Here is a 20,559-nt window from a genome sequence, read left to right as displayed (position 1 = left end):
TTAGTTTTCTCAGCTGAGGCCTCCAACACTGTAGAGAGAAAAGCCATTCCTATCGTGCTCTGTCCAAATTCCGGGGCAGCAGGACCCATGAGTGTAAGAAAACGCTTACTGTATGAAGACACGAAGTTTGGGTGATTTTTAAAGCAGCACCAGCAACTGGAACATATACTGACCCTGTTGAAGGCTTTTATGAGGAGAGCACGGGTAGACGACAGTGAGCTATGGACAAACCTGGATGTTATCACAGAGCAAATGCTGTAAGTTTAAAGTACTCAGCATATACTGGCCCTGGGCTAACGTCCTGGCCCTTCCCCACACTTCCACTGCCCCTGAAATCAACACTGAGCACACTCTCTACAGAGCTGCAGATTAATGGTTACAGGAGCCACTCTGAAAAAAGTAGTTCTGACTAGTATTACAATTTCCAAAAACCCCAACTGCATATACAGGGTGGGGTAAAAGTAGGTTTACAGTTGAAAGTACGTGAAACAAGTAATAATACGAGAAACTGTTATTGTATTATTTTCCACAGGAACAACTGTAAACCTGTTTAGCTCTACCCTGTATACTTCCCTTTAAGAATCTAAAAGTTTTGCCCTGGCCGGTTTGGCTCAGCGGTTAGAGCGTCGGCCTGCGGTCTAGAGAGACCCGGGTTCGGTTCCCGCTAAGGGCACGTACCTCAGTTGCGGTTTGTCCCCGGCCCTGGTCGGTCGTGCGGGTGGCAGCCACTCGATGTGTTCCTTTCACATCAATGTTTCTTTCTCTCTCTCTCCCTCCCACTCTACCTGAACAAAAAAATGTCCTCGGGTGAGGATTAAAAAAAAAAAAAAAAAGAATCTAAAAGTTTTAATATTTCAGTTGCTACTTTTTCCAACTAGACTTGTTACTGAACTGAATTCTTTATTCAACAGACACTGGATAGTTATCTTCTAGATTAGTAGTTTCTCTGATTTCAAACCACAATTTTATGTCATAAAAAAGTTCAACACAAATTCTTTAAAATACCAGGATACCACTCCGAAAACTTAGAGAAAACAAAACTATTTCAATTTTATTTTCAAAGTCTAATTTTAATCCAGACCAAACAAACAAGCAGAAAAGTGAGAAAGCTAACTGGAGTAGCAGACACAGGTACCAAATGTGAAACAGTGGGTTATCAACAGAACTACTTACTGCATAGTTACAAGCAGTCCTTTCGTACATAAGTGTTACTTTTAGTTAGTTGGAAAAAGATTTGACATTAGGTAAAAATAGGACTGAGGTGGTACCACATTATAGTAAAAGTATTAGAAAAGTGATCCTCAAGGTGTGTCAATTATAAAGCAGATGAAAACTTGAGTGACAAAGATCTAGCAAAATTCTCTAGTAAAAAAGTCAATGCAACTCATGCCACTAAATAAAAATGAGAAAGCCACACAAATAAAGCAGAATAATATCCTAGGCTTTTAGATAATGAAGTTAGGTGAAAAAAAAATTTAGAATTGCAATAAATCCTCAGTGAACAATCTTGGTGGTATAGTCGGGAGTTCTAACTCTTTATTTTAAAAGCCCTTGGTATCAAATAACATCTGGATATGTAAATCAGTTAATGATATATTCTAAGACGTTAGTGCCAGAGATATTTATGATTGTGCCTCATACTTGAAACCCAATTCGAGACACTACATGTAAAACTAAATGAAAGTTATATACTCATATTCTCATATCTAGAAAAAGGATGCTACATTTTTGCAGTAATATGTATTTCCAGTCTAAGACTTTTTCTCTCAAGAAAAACCGAATTTAAAGGATAAGCTTCTAAACCAGCTAGCAAAATTTACTTTCAACATTTCATTTATTTCAAAATCGACTTTATTGCAGCCAAAACAGTGGAATTAACTGTACATAATAAACTATTTTATATATATACACATTTTAAGTTATAGGGAATAAAGTTTATTTTGGCAGAGAGTGTTAAACAAAATTAAAGTTGCATACATTAGTAACATAACTCAACATCCTTAATTTGGTATAAGTGTGACACATTTTCTTGCTTTCCTGTGTTCTGCTAAATCACAACCTAAACTGCTTTATAAAACTGATACGCTGAAATTTAACTTCACTGTTTTCTCTTACGCTCTGATTCCAAACAAAACTTTTCATAAGCCTCTTCTATCTCTGGGTCCATCTCATCATCAATATCATCCAAGTATCTGAGAAAGAAGCAAAGATGACACATAAGTTTAATGTTTTTCAATGCAGAAAACGTCTAACCATGAGAAAAAGTATCTGATATAACTTTCCTAGACTGAGTTATAATAGAATGCAAGTGCTGTTTAGAGTTACATTAAATGTCAGTCCTCAGAAAACAAATGCTCAGTATGGTGTGTTACATCTTACAGTGGATTCTGAGTCCCTTGTATTTGAAGTTGAGTCTGCTATACATGAAATATGTTACATTCTTTAACCTAATCTAAAAGTTAAAGGCTTTACGTATAAAACCTGAGCGCTCAAGATTGATATTAATTTCATAAATTTAGCTTATCAACAATTATACTGTAATTAGAATATAATGTCAGACACGGTGTTCCTGCAATGACAACTTAGTCATAATCTATTTGGAATCACACTTTCGTAGTAAGAAGCTACTTTTGAGATTATCTATTTCAGATTTTTTGCAAGTATTCAGTAGTTTAAAATGATGGAAAACAAGGTTTTCAATACTTAAGTGCCCATGAAGGCCTTAATATATTCATCCTTACTGAATTCCCATAGTCACCTTAAAAAGACTAGGTACTACTATAATCTTAATACCAAGAACAACTTGAACTTCAGCAGTTCGCCCGGCAGGGTTGAACTTTTTCCTAACTGGTTTGGTCCTTACATCCTTGTATGTTTTCCTATTAAACTATTTTTTAAAAAGCATGATAGTATTATATTAGAAGATCTCAAACTGACTTATAATGAAAATGTCACTAGATAGGCGAGAATAAAGGTGGTTCACTTTTTTAAACCTATAACACACCTGCGAAAGGACATGTAAGAAAAATTGAAGGCATAGATTTAATTTACTCCTCCTGCTACTAGGAAGAGAACCCAAGCAGCTTGTCCAAATTCATATAAGCTGTTAACAGAGGTAGGACTAATCCTCCCAAGTTTTTCATCCTTCTGTAACAAAATGTAGTTAAATCTGATGGTGAGTGAGAAATAAAAATTTCTTTTATTATCAAGAATGGCAGGTAAGCCCAGCCGGTGTGGCTCAGTGGTTGAGTGTTGACCCGTGCACCAAGAGCTCACCATTTCGATTCCTGGGCAGGGCCCATGCTCAGGTTGTGGGCCCGATCCCCAGTGGGGGGTATACGCAGGTGGCTGGCTGATTGATGTTCTCTCTCTCATCGATGTTTCTCTCCCTCCCTTTCCCTTTCTCTCTCAAAGTAATAAAGAAAAAAAAAAATTAAAAAAAAAAAAAAAAAAAGGTAGGTAAAGGACCTGAAATATGAGAACAGGACCGTAACTTACATCTTCCCATCAGGCTAAACATTGTTATATATTAATTTGCTCTCTTTAACTTTAATTTGTCCTTTGACAGCTAAGATCTGCGCCCTTGGCTATGTGCCAGAGCATTTATGTGTTTTCCTTGAGTTCTCAAAAACCTCAAGGAGGGGCTCCACTGTTCCCAGTGCACAGATGGAGAAACCGGCATAGAACCTGCCCAAGATCTTACAGTATTACAGCTACTTATATTCAAGTCTTCTGTACAGTAACAGAATCTATTTTATAAAAATGGATTATGCTTGAGTATACTACATTTTAATAGTTTTCCCTTCAACTATAGGTACATTTTTAAAATCATAGTTTGTGTGTTTTCCAACATGATTATCCAGATAATTTTGGTAAATAAGTACTACATATATACCACTATAACACTGACAAATCAAAATGTACATTTCATTATCTCCTTTTTTCCAGTCTAAACTCTATCTACAAACTATGGCCACAGAAATTTCACAAATAAAGTTAGTAGGTAAAAGGAACTTACGGATCACCAGCCCCTGATAAATCTGTTCCATTTTCTTCATAATCTGGAAAAAAGTCTTCTCTTTCAAGCAACTCTTGATATTTCTCTTGGTAGTCTACAAAAGAAATAAAAACAAAAAACTTAAATGCTGTAAAAAATGCATATGAAATGGCCAGTTATTCCTAAGAAATATTAATGACTTTTCATTTAAGTAGATCCAAAGTTTAAATAGCAGTAAGCTATGTTTATTTATCTAGTAACCTTAATTACATATTTAAGAATAGCTTTTACAAAACTTACATTGTAGTTGGCTTGCTTTCGCCCCCTGCATGCTCATAAATCTAATTATATATATATTCCTCTATGTGTAAGTTGGAAATCAAAGCCACTGTGAATATAGCAGAGTATGTTTCACAGCCTATGTGTATGTTGTTTACATTCTCTCCTGCTTCTTTCCATCAGACAAAATACTGGCTATATAGATTGTTGGGGAAGAACATGTGTCCTCCATTCCCTCTTGTTTTCCTTCCACAAGGAAAGATTTCAATCAAACATCCTGGCCTCTGGCTCCGTTATTGCTCCCAAGGAGGTAAAGTGAGCTGTCTACCTGGCTGGCAGGTAATAGCCATTGATCCATGTTCCTCAATCAGCGGAGGCCACCCTAACAAATGTTCCCCGTACCGGGCATTTTCTTTTCTTCCCTGTCCTTAGAGACAGCTGGAAGGTAGCTACCTGATAAATGTTTCAGCTATACCGACTTTCCCTCAGTGGGCTCTTCCTAAGCAATACAGGTGATAGGACAGCTCTCCATCTGCCAACTGCCTCAGGCACAGTTACTGAGTATCTTGTGAGATTAACATGTCTGTCTGCAGTCCTTACCTTTGAATAATAAAATAGATCAGTGTATATTAAAACTAGTAACCTTGCCCTGGCCGGTTTGGCTCAGCGGTTAGAGCGTCAGCCTGCAGTCCAGAGAGACCCGGGTTCGGTTCCCTCTAAGGGCACATACCTCAGTTGCAGTTTGTCCCCCGGCCCTGGTTGGGTAGTGCGGGTGGCAGCCACTCGATGTGTCCCTTTCACATCTATGTTTCTCTCTCTCTCCTTCCCACTCAATCTGAACAAAAAATGGAAAAATGTTCTCGGATGAGGATAAAAAACAAACAAACAAAAAACTAGTAACCTTAGCCCTGGCCAGTTTGGCTCAGCGGTTGGAGCGTCGGCCTGCGGTCCGGAAAGACCCGGGTTCGGTTCCCGCTAAGGGCACGTACTTCAGTTACAGTTTGTCCCCGGCCCTGGTTGGTCGTGAGGGTGGCAGCCACTCGATGTGTCCCTTCACATCGATGTTTCTCTCTCTCTCCCCCTTCCTCTCTCTCCCTCCCACTCTATCTGTACAAAAAATGGAAAAGTATCCTCGGGTGAGGATAAAAAACAAACAAACAAACAAACAAAAACTAGTAACCTTAAAATTAGTTTCTTGTGAACAACAGCTACCTCAAATTTCAAAAGGATATTATTATTATTATATTTGACTGGATGAAGACCATGTTTTTCCAAGATTGTCAATTTCTATAAAACTTTAATTTCAGCTTAAAGGATTAACACTATTTTCACATTCAATTTTGGCAGTTTGGAGAACATTTTAACTTAAAAACCTTCTTGCAACAAATACTTGAGGTAACAGGTAAGACAGTCTTTTAAATGTACAGATGAGTTCACAAAAAACATCAAGTCACCCAATGACAGAAATAAAACATAGTTACTGCAGCTGGGAGGCTGGTGGACCACGTCGCAACAAACGGGCTTGGATTTTAAAACCCACAGGTCAGAAGGAAAGTCTTGGACCCACTGGAACAGGAAGAAGGAATTAACGCCCAACACGCATTTCACTCTGCACAAACCCAGGACATTCAAAGGGCTGGTATCTCAAGCAAAAGATGGACCAGGGAAAACGCAAAATGCAAAACACCTCAGTGGCAAAGAATTGTGGTTGTGTCTGTATGGGTGTGGAGTGGGGAGAGAAGTACTCTGGTTCCCCAGAGAATTTGTAACAGTGGGCCTGCACCTCAAATTTTTATGACCCACATAAAAACCCCTATGACAAAAAAATAAAAACTTGTTCCAAGCCACTGTTATACCTGTGGCTCCTGGCAGGGGCAAATATAAAATCCTCTTTGGATAGATCTCCTACAATCCAAGCCACAAGTTTTCATGAAGAAAAACCAAGGGCACCTGGACACTGGAGCAGTCACAAAGGGCTACAACACAGGTAACTTCAAGCGACTGAGAACAAAGAAAGACGTGTGGACAGAACAAATGCTAGGAAGTGAACCAGGCAAAGAAGAACAAAGAATTATTAGGAATCAAAGTAACTGCCAAGACTAAGGAGAGGAGGAAAATCTGTCTTACCAGACAGTGAGATTTACCAGCAAGGTCAGACTGATTAAGAATGTGGTGTTGATGGTGAGACAGACAGAAGGAGGGTTCATGTGTACACAGAGGAATAAGACCAATTTACAGAGGAGTTACAAGGTACACACGGAGGCACATTTCATCTAGAAGATGAACGAGACTCAACACCTGCTGCTGACATCAGAGACTACGGAAAAATATCTCATTCCTGCTGTATCCACATATAAAAACCAGCCAGCCAGCCAGAGACCTAAATATACAGCAACGGAAGATTTACAGAAGAAAATGGGATTTGCTAGCAGTGAGGAGGCTCAGTCACAGACACAAACAAGACATAACTTCGTTTGCATTCAACTCGAAGCTTCTATATAAGATAAATGAAGGGGAAGGGCAGCACATCCTGGGAAAGGCCGGCTACGGGTCACCTTCTAGGCTATGCACAGAATTACAAATCAACCAGAAAGACAAATGCTCCAACACAAACATGGGCAAAGAACATGAACAGGCAATTATCACAGGAAGAAATCAAAAGTTCAACAGAAACATGAAAAAAAATTCAGTATCATTAGTGTAAAACAAAAATACACAATTTCATACAATCAGACAGACAAAAATTAGGTCTGGTAACAGGAAGTGTTACCAAGGACGAGAACTAGGAACTCTCACATGCTGGAAATACTAAGTGGTATAATCACCCTGGGAAGCAGTCTAACAACATTTAGCGAAGCTGAAGATGAAAGTGGCCTGTAACATGACATTTCCGCCTCCTGGCCCTAGAGAGGCCCTGCCAGGGCACAAGGACTTCCAGGTGCTGTGCAGCACTGCCTGGAGGAGCAAGTGTGAACCACCTGGCCACCACTGCAGGGGGTCGAGAAAGTGGTGTAGTCTGAGTGAAGTATAATTTGGTATTTAAAAGAAATGAACCAAAGCTATATATATATCAACACAGATAAATATAAAAAATAATAATGAGTAAAAATAGGTTGCAAAAGGCCGTGTATAGTAAGATACCATCTGGGTTAATATTACTGTGTGCAACAATATAGTTTACAGACACACATGAAATAAAAAGACAACACAATGCCACAAACCAGGGACAATAGTTACTTTGGGGAGAGAAGTGACAGAAGGGCTGAACTTGGGGGCGAGGGATGGTTTAGTAGTATCTGTAATGTTTTATTTCTTTAAAAAAACTCAAAGTAGCTCAGCCTGTGTGGCTCAGTGGTTGAGCATCGACCCATGCACCAGGGGGGTCACCGGTTTGATTCCCAGTCAGGGCACATGCCCAGGTTGTAGGCCTGATCCCCAGTGGGGGGCATGCAGGAGGCGGCCAATCGATGTTCTCTCTCATCGATGCTTCTCTCTCTTCCTTCCTCTCTAAAGTCAATAAAAAAGAAAAATACCCGAAGTATATAGTAATATGGCAAAAGACCTTGGTTGAATCTTGACTGTGTATCAACAGGACAGTTTTTTGTGGTCTTTATAGTTTTTAAATGTTTCAGAATTTAAAGTTGGAAGTTAGGTAACCAGCCCTCCTTCCTACCTCCTGGTCAGAGGCAGGAGCAGCCAGGCCTGCTGTCGGAGGGACAGATGGGGAAATGCTGACCACAGCTGGTTGTAGTCTGTACGAAATGGGAACATATCTCTCAGCTCCACTGCAGTCCCATCTCCCATAAAGACAGCGATGTTCTGAAAACACCCTTTTCTGGAAGGGGACGCACAAAGGGGTTTACATTTTTTTTTTTTTTTTTTTATCCTCACCCGAGGACATTTTTCCATTTTTTTGTTCAGGTAGAGTGGGAGGGAGAGAGAGGAACAGAGAGAGAGAAACATCGACGTGAAAGGAACACATCGAGTGGCTGCCACCCGCACAACCGACCAGGGCCGGGGACAAACTGCAACCGAGGTACATGCCCTTAGCGGGAACCGAACCCGGGTCTCTCAGGACCACAGGCCGACGCTCTAACCGCTGAGCCAAACCGGCCAGGGCGGGGGTTTACATTTTAATCAATAATGACCCACCAAGCATTCGTGAAATCCATAATTCTTAGTATCTGCAAGTATTATTAACTCATATGAATGAAAGCTGCTGATTATGTAGTGAATTAGAACCATCTTTTCCTCTCATTCTAATCACTTGAAAGTTCAGAGTATAAAAACGAAATATTAGAGGAAATACAAAATAAAAGAGGGATTCTTCCGATATTTCATGGTTAGGTGACGCGACACCAGCCACACAGGCAGGGAACCATCCGAAAGGGTTCCAAGTGGTCAATGCGAAGAACACTGTACACAAGACAAGCCTTGACCCTGTGTTTCAGAACGATGTGAACTCTCTGAAAAGCTACATTTTGTGTTGGTATGGGTACGGTTTTCTGTAATTTACTATCTTACCAAAAAACGGGGGGAAAGACCATGAGACAAGATACCTGGATCAGCTGCAGTGAAAGGAACACCATCCGATGTGTAAAATGTTGGTTCGTTCTAGGATGAAACAAAGCGATAAAAATATGTGACCATTTCAAAAATGATTTTTCAAAAGCACATTATCAATGAAGCAGGGCCGATGTCCTCCTCTGCACCTGACAATGCAAGTCAAGCAAACATGGGCTCCCCAGCAGCCGTGGCCGTGTCACGGGGGCCGCCTGGCTATCAGACTGCACTCTATTCTCTCGCACTCCTGTTCTAACACTGCGTGTATGGTGTCACACTCACAGTGAGCTGCCCTGCTGTGCAGTGTGACTCAGTGTCGGCTCAGTTTTAGTTGTGGTTCCCTCTCCAACCACTATTTTCTTTGAGAATCTCCAAGACTAAGGTTGTAGGAGCAATTCCTCCATAGTTGCATTATGTTTGGTCATGCTGGGAACTTCAGGGCATCACTGGCCTGGTAACCACTTTCATTTTGTGACAATATGCAAAGTAAAGTTTGAGATGCAGGCCATTTGTTATGAATTCCCTGGGAATTCTCCTGGATTCCCTACGCTCACCCAAGTCCAAGTCTGATCAATTTCCCTTGCCACTGGATGGGTCTTTCTCCAGCTGCCCTGTCGCAGGAGGATCCCATGTTCCTCCATCTACCTGCTCCGCTTGCTGACATGTGACCCCAAGCCAGTGAAAAGACCTATTAGGCATTAAATTCCGGGAACAGCTTTATGTAACTCATGTAGAAATTTCCAAAACTGAATTCAAGCAATAAGCAAAATTTGAACAGTAAACATTGGCATACCATAAAATAGTTAGGATCATTTTCAGGTGTTGCTTCTCTGTATGTTGAGGTGACATGGACTCTACCCCAGTTACTTGACCGGAGTTCTACAAGCTTCAAGAGCATTTGTTTTACGTCTCTGCATGCAGAAATGGAAAAGGCTTTAGTTAAAGTATATCCACCATACGTGCTCTAAATATCACAGACTCCTAATACCGTTTCATCAATTTAACATGTACAGTCAATGCTTTGATTTTCCAGACATTTCCTGTAATGACATAAATTCACCTTTAAAATAAATACATAAATAAATAAACAGCCTTGAAATTTTTTCCACGTAACCAACCATATGGTTCTTAAATGCAGTGGCCGTCCTGCAAACATTTCTAAGCTTCCTACTTGACTTAGAATAGTACTTCATCCAAACATTTATTGAATAACTGAAGAAAAACTGCTAGGTGAGCAGAAGCCATAGGTGAAATACTATGCCTTTAAAGAAAACCTTTCTGTGGATCAATCTGTAAGATTTCAAATGCTCTGATGAAGCACAGCTGATTAAAAAAGCACCCCAACGAAAAAGTGGGACCTTGCTCCCCTGGCGCCTGCCCCACTCCTACCTGCTGCAGTTCGCATCCAGGACGACATTTTCAATCCTCTGGATAACCTCTTCCATGTCCGTCTTTCCTTTCTCCTTCCAGGCATCTTCCAAAACTGACCCTGTCAACTACAAAACGCAGGTATCAGTAAAATTAAGATTTCAATAAAGATATTCTAAATTGTTCTCTACCATATTATACTCCAGTATCTCAATACCTTGTTTATCTTGACTGACAGAAGCTAAAGAACTATAGCAGAACTTTAATCACAGGTTTTATGTGTCAATTACTATATGGTATACTCCCTGTATGACTAAGACAGGCTATAAAATTTTAATCAATATGTCACTTTTTGAAACATGCAGAGTGCAATAGATACTGAAGTACTGAAATGAGGTTTTCGTCTTTACTCATCACCTGTTGACAAAACCAACCCCAGGACTGACTGACTGCATCCATCACTTATAAAGATAGGGATGGGGAAGAGGTGTACACATTCACTGCGGGTGGTAATACACTCTGGCTGAGTGTTTGGAAGCGAAATGTGGCATTACAGAAGATCCCCACCCACCTTATGACAATAAGACATATATTTTTTAAATCCTCACCCGAGGATATATATATATTTTTTATTGGTTTTACAGAGAGAGGGAAGGAGAGGGAGAGAAAAACGACTGGTTGCCTCCTGTATGTACCTCAACCCCTGACCAGGGGACTGACCCCGAAACCTGGGTATGTGCCTTGACCAGGAATCTAATCCAGGAGCCCCCAGTGTAAGGACAACCCTCCCATCAACGGGGCCACACCAGCCAAGGCTACACTTACGCAATAAGCATTCAGTAGAAACTACTCGGAGTTTTCATCTTTCCCCAGGCCGGCAATATGTGGTATGACCCTCTCTCGGGATGCTGGGCAGTGGCCATGAGCTGCAGCTCCCAGGCAGGTATGTAAACGGGGTAAACCACCCACACTCTACAGCGTTTTCATGTGTTTGATGACTCTGCCCACCTGTAGCCTAATGTAATGTTTTGAGCATGTTTAACATAGGCCTAGCTAAGCTCTGTTGTTTGGTAGATTAGGTGTACTAAATGCATTTTCAACTTAGAATATTTTCAGCTTACAATGGGTTTGTAGTAGGATGTAACCCCATCCTAAGTCAAGGAGCATTTGTACTCATCAAATTAGGGTATACATATTCTCATCCACCAGACCTATGTGCAGGATTTTTTTTTCTTTATTGATTTTGAGAGAGAGAGGAGGGGAGAAGGAGACAGAAATATCGATGAGAGAGAACATTGATTGGCCGCCTCCTGCATGCCCCTAACTGGGGATTGGGCCCACAACCTGGGCATGTGCCCCGACTGGGAATCAAACCAGCGACCTCCTGGTACGTGGACCGATGCTCAACCACTGAGCCACACTGGCCGGGTCCTATGTGTAGGAATTTAACCTCTATAAACAACCACACATAAAGACACAGTGACAGATTATGGACAGTGCTACAGAGAGCAAACTGAAAATAACCCAACTGTTCGTCGAGAATGGATCAACAATGCAGCACCGGGGAGCCACGCAGAAAGAAGTAAATCTGTGTGCCACGCAAAGATCTAAGAGCTCCCGTGGGTGTTTATGAGAGCACACCACAGACATGGGGAAGAAGTGGAGGGAAGGACTTCCATCTTCACTTCCAAAATCTGCTTGTTGCATTAAGTATATACTGCTTTTCCAATATTTAAATTCAAGAGCAAAGTAAAATGTCAATATTTAACTTAAAGTAATAACAATGTTGAATTCATTTGTGTACTGTATATACTTTCCTTTCTCCAAATTATATGCTAAAAGGGTAGAACAGTTAATTGCACTTTAAGGAAAGAAGTAAAACCTACCTTCAATAATTTTACTGCACAAATTAGGTTATCATCCATAGGGTTAGAAAAGAGGGTATTCAGCAACTCCCGGAGACCAACCTGAAGAATATCTGCTCTTGTAACCTGTCCATTTGTTCCTTTGATCTTTTGGGACAAAAGAAAATGAAAAGCAACTATGCCAAAACATAATACAAACAAATAAATGGTCTAATAAAGAGTTGGCAAAGTAAGTATTTTACGTTAAAACAATACAAAAAACATAGAACGCATTCTGAATATCTTCACGAAATTGGCCTTATCTTACATGTAACTAAGATTCCGAATAAAACGTAAACTACAGATAAATTTTTCATTTATCACCCATAACACATGGTCTGGATATGTAAGCCTCCTTGAATGTTACTGCTTCACAAAGCATCTCTAGTCTATTAAGCCACCTTTTTTGGGAAAACACAGCGTTTTACTCTGCTGTTTATATACTGTGTTAAAATACTCTGACTTTGCAGGAGAATGGCATACGTGTCTATGCTGTCTGGCTAGAAGAATTTTAAGTTCAAGAGCCACGTCTGGTCCCCGCCCCTACACCCAGCGCAAGCACTTCCACGAGGACGCAACAGCGTTCTTACAGTGGCTCTGCATCCGAGGCATGAGGACTGGTGCTCGTATTTTACCTTACACACTGTTAAACTGAAAAAGATGAAGATATAAACCTTTTATAAAATTAAGCCCCCCATGATAAAAGGGGATCGTAAATTAGGCACTAGACTGGACAGACCTCCAGATCACTGACGCACACTTCACAGTGGGTCATGCGTCTCTTCAGTGGGCTCCGGCACTTGTCCTCAGCTTAGGCTTTAAGATAAACTGGTCTCTGAGACTAACCGGCCAATACACCAACCCACAAATCTCTTACAAAGTACTATCTGGCACTTAAGTCGCCTACTAACAAGCATATGCTTAAGTATACCACCAGTTTACAAATTCAGCTGTACCCTATGTACAAATGCATTTTAAGTGGAAGACTAACATATAAAACAGGGCCAAGAATAATTTGAGTGAATTAGGTGAAAAAAATCAAACTCTGGTCTCTCCCCTCTTCACTCCAAGCTTTGTGTTCTCTAGGTCAAGTTGCTTTTCAGCCACCATCCAAATGTCAGTAGCTTAGATGTAGAAATGTTCCCAATGCAAGAATCCAAAAATGTATGAATGTTTCCATTTCAAAAGTTTAGACATGAATGCAACACCTTGGCTTTCCAAAAATACATGAAGACTTCACTTTTTTTTTTTTGCATTTATCTTTAGATAGTGTGGGAGGGAGAGAGGGAGGAAGAGAGAGAGAAACATTTATGTGAGAGAGACACATCAACTGGTTGCCACCCGCATGACCCCAACCGGGGCCGAGGACAAACTGCAACCGAGGTACACGCCCTTAGCCGAAACTGAACCCGGGCCTCTCTGGTCCGCGGACCGACGTTCTAACCGCTGAGCCAAAACGGTCAAGGCAGGAAGACTTTAAAATGCCCCGAAACTACTTCCCAACACCTTGCCCTTGATCAGCAAAACAAGTGTCCCCTAGAGCACAGCATCACCATGAGTGGGCACCGAGCGTTCTTCTCTCTCTCCCACGCCACTCTTAATGTTGTAGAAGTATAATGTAAACACAAATTTACTGAGATCAATGTGTTTTCAAGCTTTACCTAACACAAGTACTTAACAAAAGAAGCCATCTCCTCACCTCCAGGTTAAGATAAAGTTCTCCCAGAAAGAGCACAAACGCATGGAATCGTTTTCGAGTTGCTTCATCCCCCTTGGCAGCTTGATCTCTCAGTTCATATTCAGTCCGACATCTAAGACAGATAACCCTTTTATAATCTCATGTTGCTTTGTTTTTTACACAGACAGACAAGATGACCAATTGTTGGTCTGGTTGTTCACAAGCAATACAGAGGCAAGTACAGTGCACCAAAGCTCTGACTTTCTAGAATAAAAAGCGTTCCTGTCTGTTGAGAGACCAGACTACACACCATCTTTCATACTGAAATGCCCTGTTTTAATAAACTGATATGAATAGTTGAAAACAAACCTATCAGATCAAGTTTGTATAAGTTTAAACAACATAGTCTTAAAAGGTTCAGATATACTGGCACTGTTTTTACCCAAACTGTTTCTATAAAATGTTCTCCTCTTTCTGAATATATGAACTTTGAAACAGATCTTTAAAAATATATAAAGATGGCCTCCAACTAAGCTGAAATAAAATTAATTATTATTAAGCCCATTATCCTTGTAATTTCCATTATATGGACCAGAGAAGAGAAGTAAGGGGGAAAGTCCCAACTGAATAGACACATAGAAAGCAATTAATTTGGTCTTTATTTCTAATAGAGACGGAAGGAGTCAAATAATTTAGCCCCGCCCCACGAGGCCTGTTTGCCTTACGTAAACCACAGAAACACCCTTCCTGGAGCTTCGTGGACGTAACTCCTACAAGGGCTCGGAAACCATCACTAGGAGCCTGTCACGCCCAAGCCAGTGACTTGGTGCCAGCTGCTAACGCAGAGTTTTAAGTGGACTGTAACCGTTACCATTTCAAATATTTTTCCTTATCTTTGTAAGTAAGGTGGTGATAAGGTAGGAAAGTTGTGTGTTTTATAAAATTTATCTTGACAGTTCCTCTTTTTTTGTTTTATCCTCACCTGAGGACATTTTTTCCATATTTTATTCAGACAGAATGGGAGGGAGGGAGAGAGAGAGAGAGAGAGAGAAACATTGATGTGAAAGGGACACATCGAGTGGCTGCCACCCGCACGACCCAACCAGGGCCGGGGACAAACTGCAACTGAAGTACGTGCCCTTAGCGGGAACCGAACCCGGGTCTCTCCAGACCCCAGGCCGACGCGCTAACTGCTGAGCCAAACCGGCCAGGGCAACAGTTCCTCTTTTAAAGAGCAAGGAAGGAGCTTACATTGTTCATGAAGGACCAGTTTAGGTTGCTTTGTAAAAAAAGTTTTTTGAGGAAGAAAGAAGTCACTTCCTCACCAAGAATTTACCTTGGGTCAGTTTATGAAATCAACCACGAGTACAGCCAGCACAGCTGACCGGGCCTGCCGTGGCTGATTCCAGGGCTTACGGGCTATCATAAATGAGCAACCTCTTCTGCGTCAGTCACAGACAGAGGTATTTGTTACCTCCTCATACATATTAATTCCTCACTCAGAAAACAGTTGGGATATCTATAAATACAGCACTGTGGTTAATTACAGAAAGATCAGCTAATTAATGCCGATTCAGTTGTCCAAGCACCTTGTTGGCTGCTTTCCTTTCTCTGTCCTTTCTTTTATGACTTTGCAGGTAAAACCTTTGATGAAATGACCTTCTGTTTCATAAATGCTAGACTCTTACGCATTAAGATATGTGAATGCAGAAGCAATTCCTACTCCTGTATATGGCTGATTATCTAGGTGAGAGAAAAGAACCTAAACCTTTAAGCTAAAGAGTTTCAATTATAAAAGCAATACACGTTTACTTCAGAAAGGTAAAAGTAGGGAAAAATAAAAAACCAAGTCACGCAGCCCAGAGATAACTGCTGTGAAGGTAACTTCTGTCTTTTTCAAGTGTGTATATATTTTTAAGTTAGGTAGTAGATTATGCCCAGCTTTTCACTAGTTACGTGATTAGCATTTTTCCATGTTAACACCTTTGACAGTATCAGTACCACAGTTGTTCACATGGGGCAGAGTCAAGAGGGTGAGAAACCCAAGGCTACACAGCAGAATCACTTGGGAAGCTTTAAAAAACCATGCCCGGCTCCACCTCAGTCCATGACATTAGAACATCCCCGAGTGGGGACAGGGCTCAGCCCACTCCTTGGCACAGCGGGCTGAGCAGCACTGAGAAGGTGAGCGAGCCTGTCTGCCATCCCACCCTCAGAGGTGCCCACTCTCACATCTCTCCGGAAGCTTTACTTTGTATTTCTTAACTACAGGGAAGGTTAAACATCGTTTTATAATGTTGTCACTTACGTTTCCACACTGTACCTATTCAGAGCCATTCCTAGTGGCTTCTATTGAAGCACTGGTCCTTTCCTTACTCATTCACAAAGGTCCCTCTTTCATACGAAATAAATGAGCTCATTACCACATGGTATATATTTTCCTATAGTTCACATCAATTTATGATCCCCAAAATATTATAACCTATATGTAATTGAGTTTAATCTCTTGCTTTAGGGCCTGTGGGTATCATGTCTTGCTTAAAAGGGATTTAGCAACTAAGATTTTTGTTTGCCAATTCCCCTGCTAGTGTTCCCCGTCCCCCTTTGATTTAAATGTTTGCTGTATCTGAACTACATCCTGGTGTGGAGACAGGAGCCATCTTTGCTGTTTCCCCCAGCAGGCCAGCTGGGCTGGCGGCACACGGCATCTCGTGCACGTGGACCCGAAGCACCACCTTCACCTGGAGCCAGACGCTCCACCTCTGAAGTGACCTCTGCCCCCTCCTCTCTTCCGTGCGGGTTAGCTGCACGGCGGGACACTGTGCAGACACTCACAGTATCACTGAAGAACTAATGTATGAACTATGATAAATGCAAAGATAACCTTGTCATTGAATAAAATAAGTTATAAGAATTTCAGCTCCCCTGAACTGGTTTATGAATTCAATTTCACCCCAAATATCTAATAAATACCAACAAGATTTGTATAATTGCACATGCCGATTCTGAAGTTTATTGAAGAAAATCATGCCAGAATGGCAAAGAAAAGTCCCCAAAAACAATGAGGAACTAGACTAGACATTAAAAATTAAAGCTTTCAAACAGTATAATAAAACAAGTGATAAGTGGAATCTAATGAATGTGCAAAATCAAAACCCAAACAGAAGGACATACGTGATAAAGGTAGCACACAGTTCAGTCAGCGGGGAAATGAATCATTCAAGAAAACGGCATGAAAAAAACTGGCTGAACACATGGCAATAAATAAATCAGATCCTTGCTGAAAACCAAGTACAACAGTATGAGAAATACCTAAGTGATTGTTTTTAAGAACTTGGGACAGGGAAGGCCTTTCTAGGCACAAAACCAAAGGCAGGACCACTCCAGAAAAGGACTGGTATATATAAGCTATAGTTTTACTACTATACCAATATGGATGGTCTGTTCTAGTCTCCCCTACAACGTTCTACACTGTACAGTCTTTGGAAAAAAGGTCACATTCTAGTACCTTTAGAAGCAGTTTTCCTTTAATTTCATACATTCACACTGACCTTTGAAGTAGCAGTTGGCGGAAGTTGCCACTCTGCGAGCTAATTGTCAGATGATGGGACAGGTAATTGCACAGGCGTGCTCCCATGTAGGAGAAATTTTGGATGGATGTGGCCTTTCAAAAAGAAAAAAGGTTTATATGACACAGATACATCATCATTAATGCAAACAGAAACACCACAGAGAGGAAAAACCATTTCTACTCCTCAAACAAGCATATTGTAAACAAAAATGTACAAGTCCTTTGTAACTGCTAGGCCTAAGGCAATTAGGTTGACTTTCACTCCCAACCAAGAACCGGAACAAGTACAAGACTTTAAGGCAAGTTCCCATTATTTACCTGCAGTCACCAGAAAGCAGACAGACAATATGTCTTTACACTAACCCATTTTTGCACAAAAGATGTACATGTCCCTGGCTGCATAGTGCCAATTATGAATGAGAGTATCTACCAAACTACTGATCTGCACTTTCATGGTAATAGGAGGGCACCAACTCTGGCATCCAGGAGCCCAGAGCAAGATTCTCAGGCCTTGTGTTCAGTGACTTTGTACATCACTATACCTCCCTGAGCTTTAGTTTCTTGATTCTTAAAGAGATGATTAATGTTCCTGGCGTGAGAGATTAACACTTAAAGACCGCTGCAAACACACCTGGGATAGAGGAAACTGAAATGGATAAGCCATTAAAAAAATAATAAGACCGTGAGCCCGGTCGGTGTGGCTCCGTGGCTGAGCATCAACTCCATCCACCAAGAGGTCTGTGACTTAATCCCAGTCAGGGCGCATGCCCATGTTGTGGGCCCAATCACCAGTGTGGGGCATGCAGGAGGTGGCCCATTGATGTTCTCGCTCATGAATGTTTCTATCTCTCTCTCCCCTACTCTGTCTCTCTCTCAAATCAATAAAGAAAAAAATTGACAGCGAGTCCTGGCCCGTCTGCCTCAGTTGGCTGGGCACTGTCCCATGCACCAAGAGATCACTGGTTCCATTCCTGGCCAGGGCACATGCTCGGGTTGTGGGTTTGATCCCCAGTAGGGGCACATGTGGGAGGCAACTGATGGATGTTACTCTCTAACATCAGTGTTTCTCTCTCTCTAATTAATGAAAATATATAAAAAAATAAAGACAGCAAGAAAACACTACATATCAGAGACTGTATGGTACAGCCAAAACAATACTCAATTTTAACTTTCACTATAGTTTTTAAATGGTTAGGTAAGAAAAAATACATATTACAAGTTAAGGGACCTGGCCAAGGTCACAAAGGTAGTTCAGCAGAGTCTAGATCTAACAAATGTCCTGATGTCCTTCAGATCCTATGCTGGGCCTACTTACTTGCTGAAATAACCTTAGAGACATAACTTCTCCATTAAGATACGAGTATAAGAGTAATATTGCATGACTACTGAGGAGTAAATGATCTAACTACATGTCGAGTGTTTGGCACTGCTTGGCATGTCATAAGTACTTGGTAATTATCAGAACTTTTTATTTCTGATTATTTCCTTGCTCACCCAGGATCCTGAACATGTCTCATCCAAGAAAAAAGACTGGCTTCTCCTGACATCACGAATGTATCTGATACCACAAGAGATTTAAAACTCAAAAATTATACTCTTCCCATTATTGACATTGCCTGTTTTCTTTTAGTTTACTTTTAAAATGATCACACACAATTTAAAGACAAGAAGTTCTACAAGGCTGGTTATTAATGTCTCCTGCTTCCCCACTACACCTCAATTTCACTCCCACAGACAACCACTCTGATTCTCACACATAAAAAGTTTTAATGACCTTTCAGTTACACATCACTTCTCACTAGTTTCCCACACGGAAGATGAGCATTTAGTCTCACCCTGCTAAACCCACTCCGTTCCACTGCTTCCCAACCCTTCCATCTACCAGTGGGGAGATACCATGGTTTTACTTTATTAGTTTTTTATTTCATTTACGGCTAACCATGTATTATACTTATTTCTTTCTTGTACAACTTTGTTTTCTCTAGACAATCAATATTTTTTCTAGTACTTTGTTTTTTATGTACTTCTATTTATTCCTAAACTCACTCGAGTTTGTAAATTTCTTAATATTTTCCCACACAGCACCGTGCTCATCTTCCCAGGGAGATCTTTCCTGGAGCCTCGGGCCCCACTCCAGCGAGGCCTGGCCCCTCGGGACTGCTACGCACACGGCTCTTATCTTGGATCTTCTTTGGCCATCATCTGGATGACACACTTCCACAAAATTCCGTTTCCTAGACATGTCTTCGTCCTTGGCTTAATGCCTTTGTTTTGCTGGAGTACCTTCTTCAGTAATTTCTTTTTTTTTTTTGGTACATGCCTCTAGCAGGAACCGAACCCAGGACTCTCTGATCCGTAGGCCAACGCTCCGACCGCTGAGCCACACTGGCCAGGGCTTCTTCAGTAACTTCTTAAGAAGGTTACAATAAAACTTCAAACTGACTACTCAGTGCAAAAATACCTAGACCTACTTTTTTTAGATTTTTCTAGCAATCTTTAGCCTCATTCCTTATCCTCGAGTCTTTTAGAAATTCTACACCATAAACCAGGGAGATTCTCAACTACTCTCACTGGTTTGAAATTCAACTTATGTAAATCTGCCAAGTCAATTTCCACCTGACTGCTAGTCTCCAATCCGGGTTCTTTTCTCTCCTGTCCCCACCTCGTCCTCACGGCGTCTGGCCTTTGAAAATCTGCATGCTGTCATTTAGTGGCACTTGGGGAGCAATCAAAGTTGCATGTGGATATTTACGGTCTTTTTTTTACAACAGGTCTTTCTTCGTTAGTTGCTATGAGTAAATTCCCTCCCTGGAAATCTAAGAACTACTGGTGAACCTGTGTATCACCGCCCACAGAACGTTAAACTTAAACAGCGCTGAGAGCTTATTTGAAGACTTGGCTTTGAGACAAGCACAGAAACTACTTTGTCAGGTGACAGCCCCTCCGCCCGCCCGCCATGAACTATGATCGTCCGTCTATTCAAGAGCTGAAACGAGACAGAAGAGAGACCAGAAAAAGCTTAAGTCTAATTCTTCCATTTTCTTATCTCACATTCTTTTTTAATCCATTTGGAAGTTGAAAATAGGTATCAGGACAAAAAGACCAGTTAGTTCTATCTTCCTAAAATCTAGGCATTTCCGGAAACCCGAGCCGGCTGGGCAGCGAGGTTCCAGGGGCGCGGGAATGCGCACAACAGGCC

General features: G+C 41.1%; 1 protein-coding gene across 4 annotated transcripts in view; it reads right to left on the bottom strand.

The window, feature by feature from the left end:
• Positions 1-1,111: 1,111 nt before the first annotated feature.
• Positions 1,112-20,559, bottom strand: part of PAIP1 (poly(A) binding protein interacting protein 1) — a 30,880-nt gene continuing 11,432 nt past the window's right edge. For 3 of the 4 annotated variants that reach the window (XM_036280151.1, XM_036280149.1, XM_036280148.1), the window contains exons 4-11: positions 17,341-17,453; positions 13,811-13,922; positions 12,094-12,219; positions 10,229-10,335; positions 9,633-9,750; positions 8,836-8,890; positions 4,019-4,112; positions 1,823-2,192 (exon numbers count right to left, since the gene is read on the bottom strand). In XM_036280151.1, coding sequence (XP_036136044.1) covers positions 2,099-2,192; positions 4,019-4,112; positions 8,836-8,890; positions 9,633-9,750; positions 10,229-10,335; positions 12,094-12,219; positions 13,811-13,922; positions 17,341-17,453 — 819 coding nt within the window. In that variant the 3' untranslated portion in view covers positions 1,823-2,098. Of the gene's footprint in view, positions 2,193-4,018; positions 4,113-8,800; positions 8,891-9,632; positions 9,751-10,228; positions 10,336-12,093; positions 12,220-13,810; positions 13,923-17,340; positions 17,454-20,559 lie in introns of all 4 variants that reach the window. The other variant, XM_036280150.1, reaches the window with a different exon arrangement.

The sequence above is a fragment of the Molossus molossus genome, unplaced genomic scaffold (assembly GCF_014108415.1).
Source record: "Molossus molossus isolate mMolMol1 unplaced genomic scaffold, mMolMol1.p scaffold_m16_p_3, whole genome shotgun sequence".
Lineage (NCBI taxonomy): Eukaryota > Metazoa > Chordata > Mammalia > Chiroptera > Molossidae > Molossus > Molossus molossus.
This window is presented reverse-complemented; position numbering and strand designations above follow the sequence as displayed.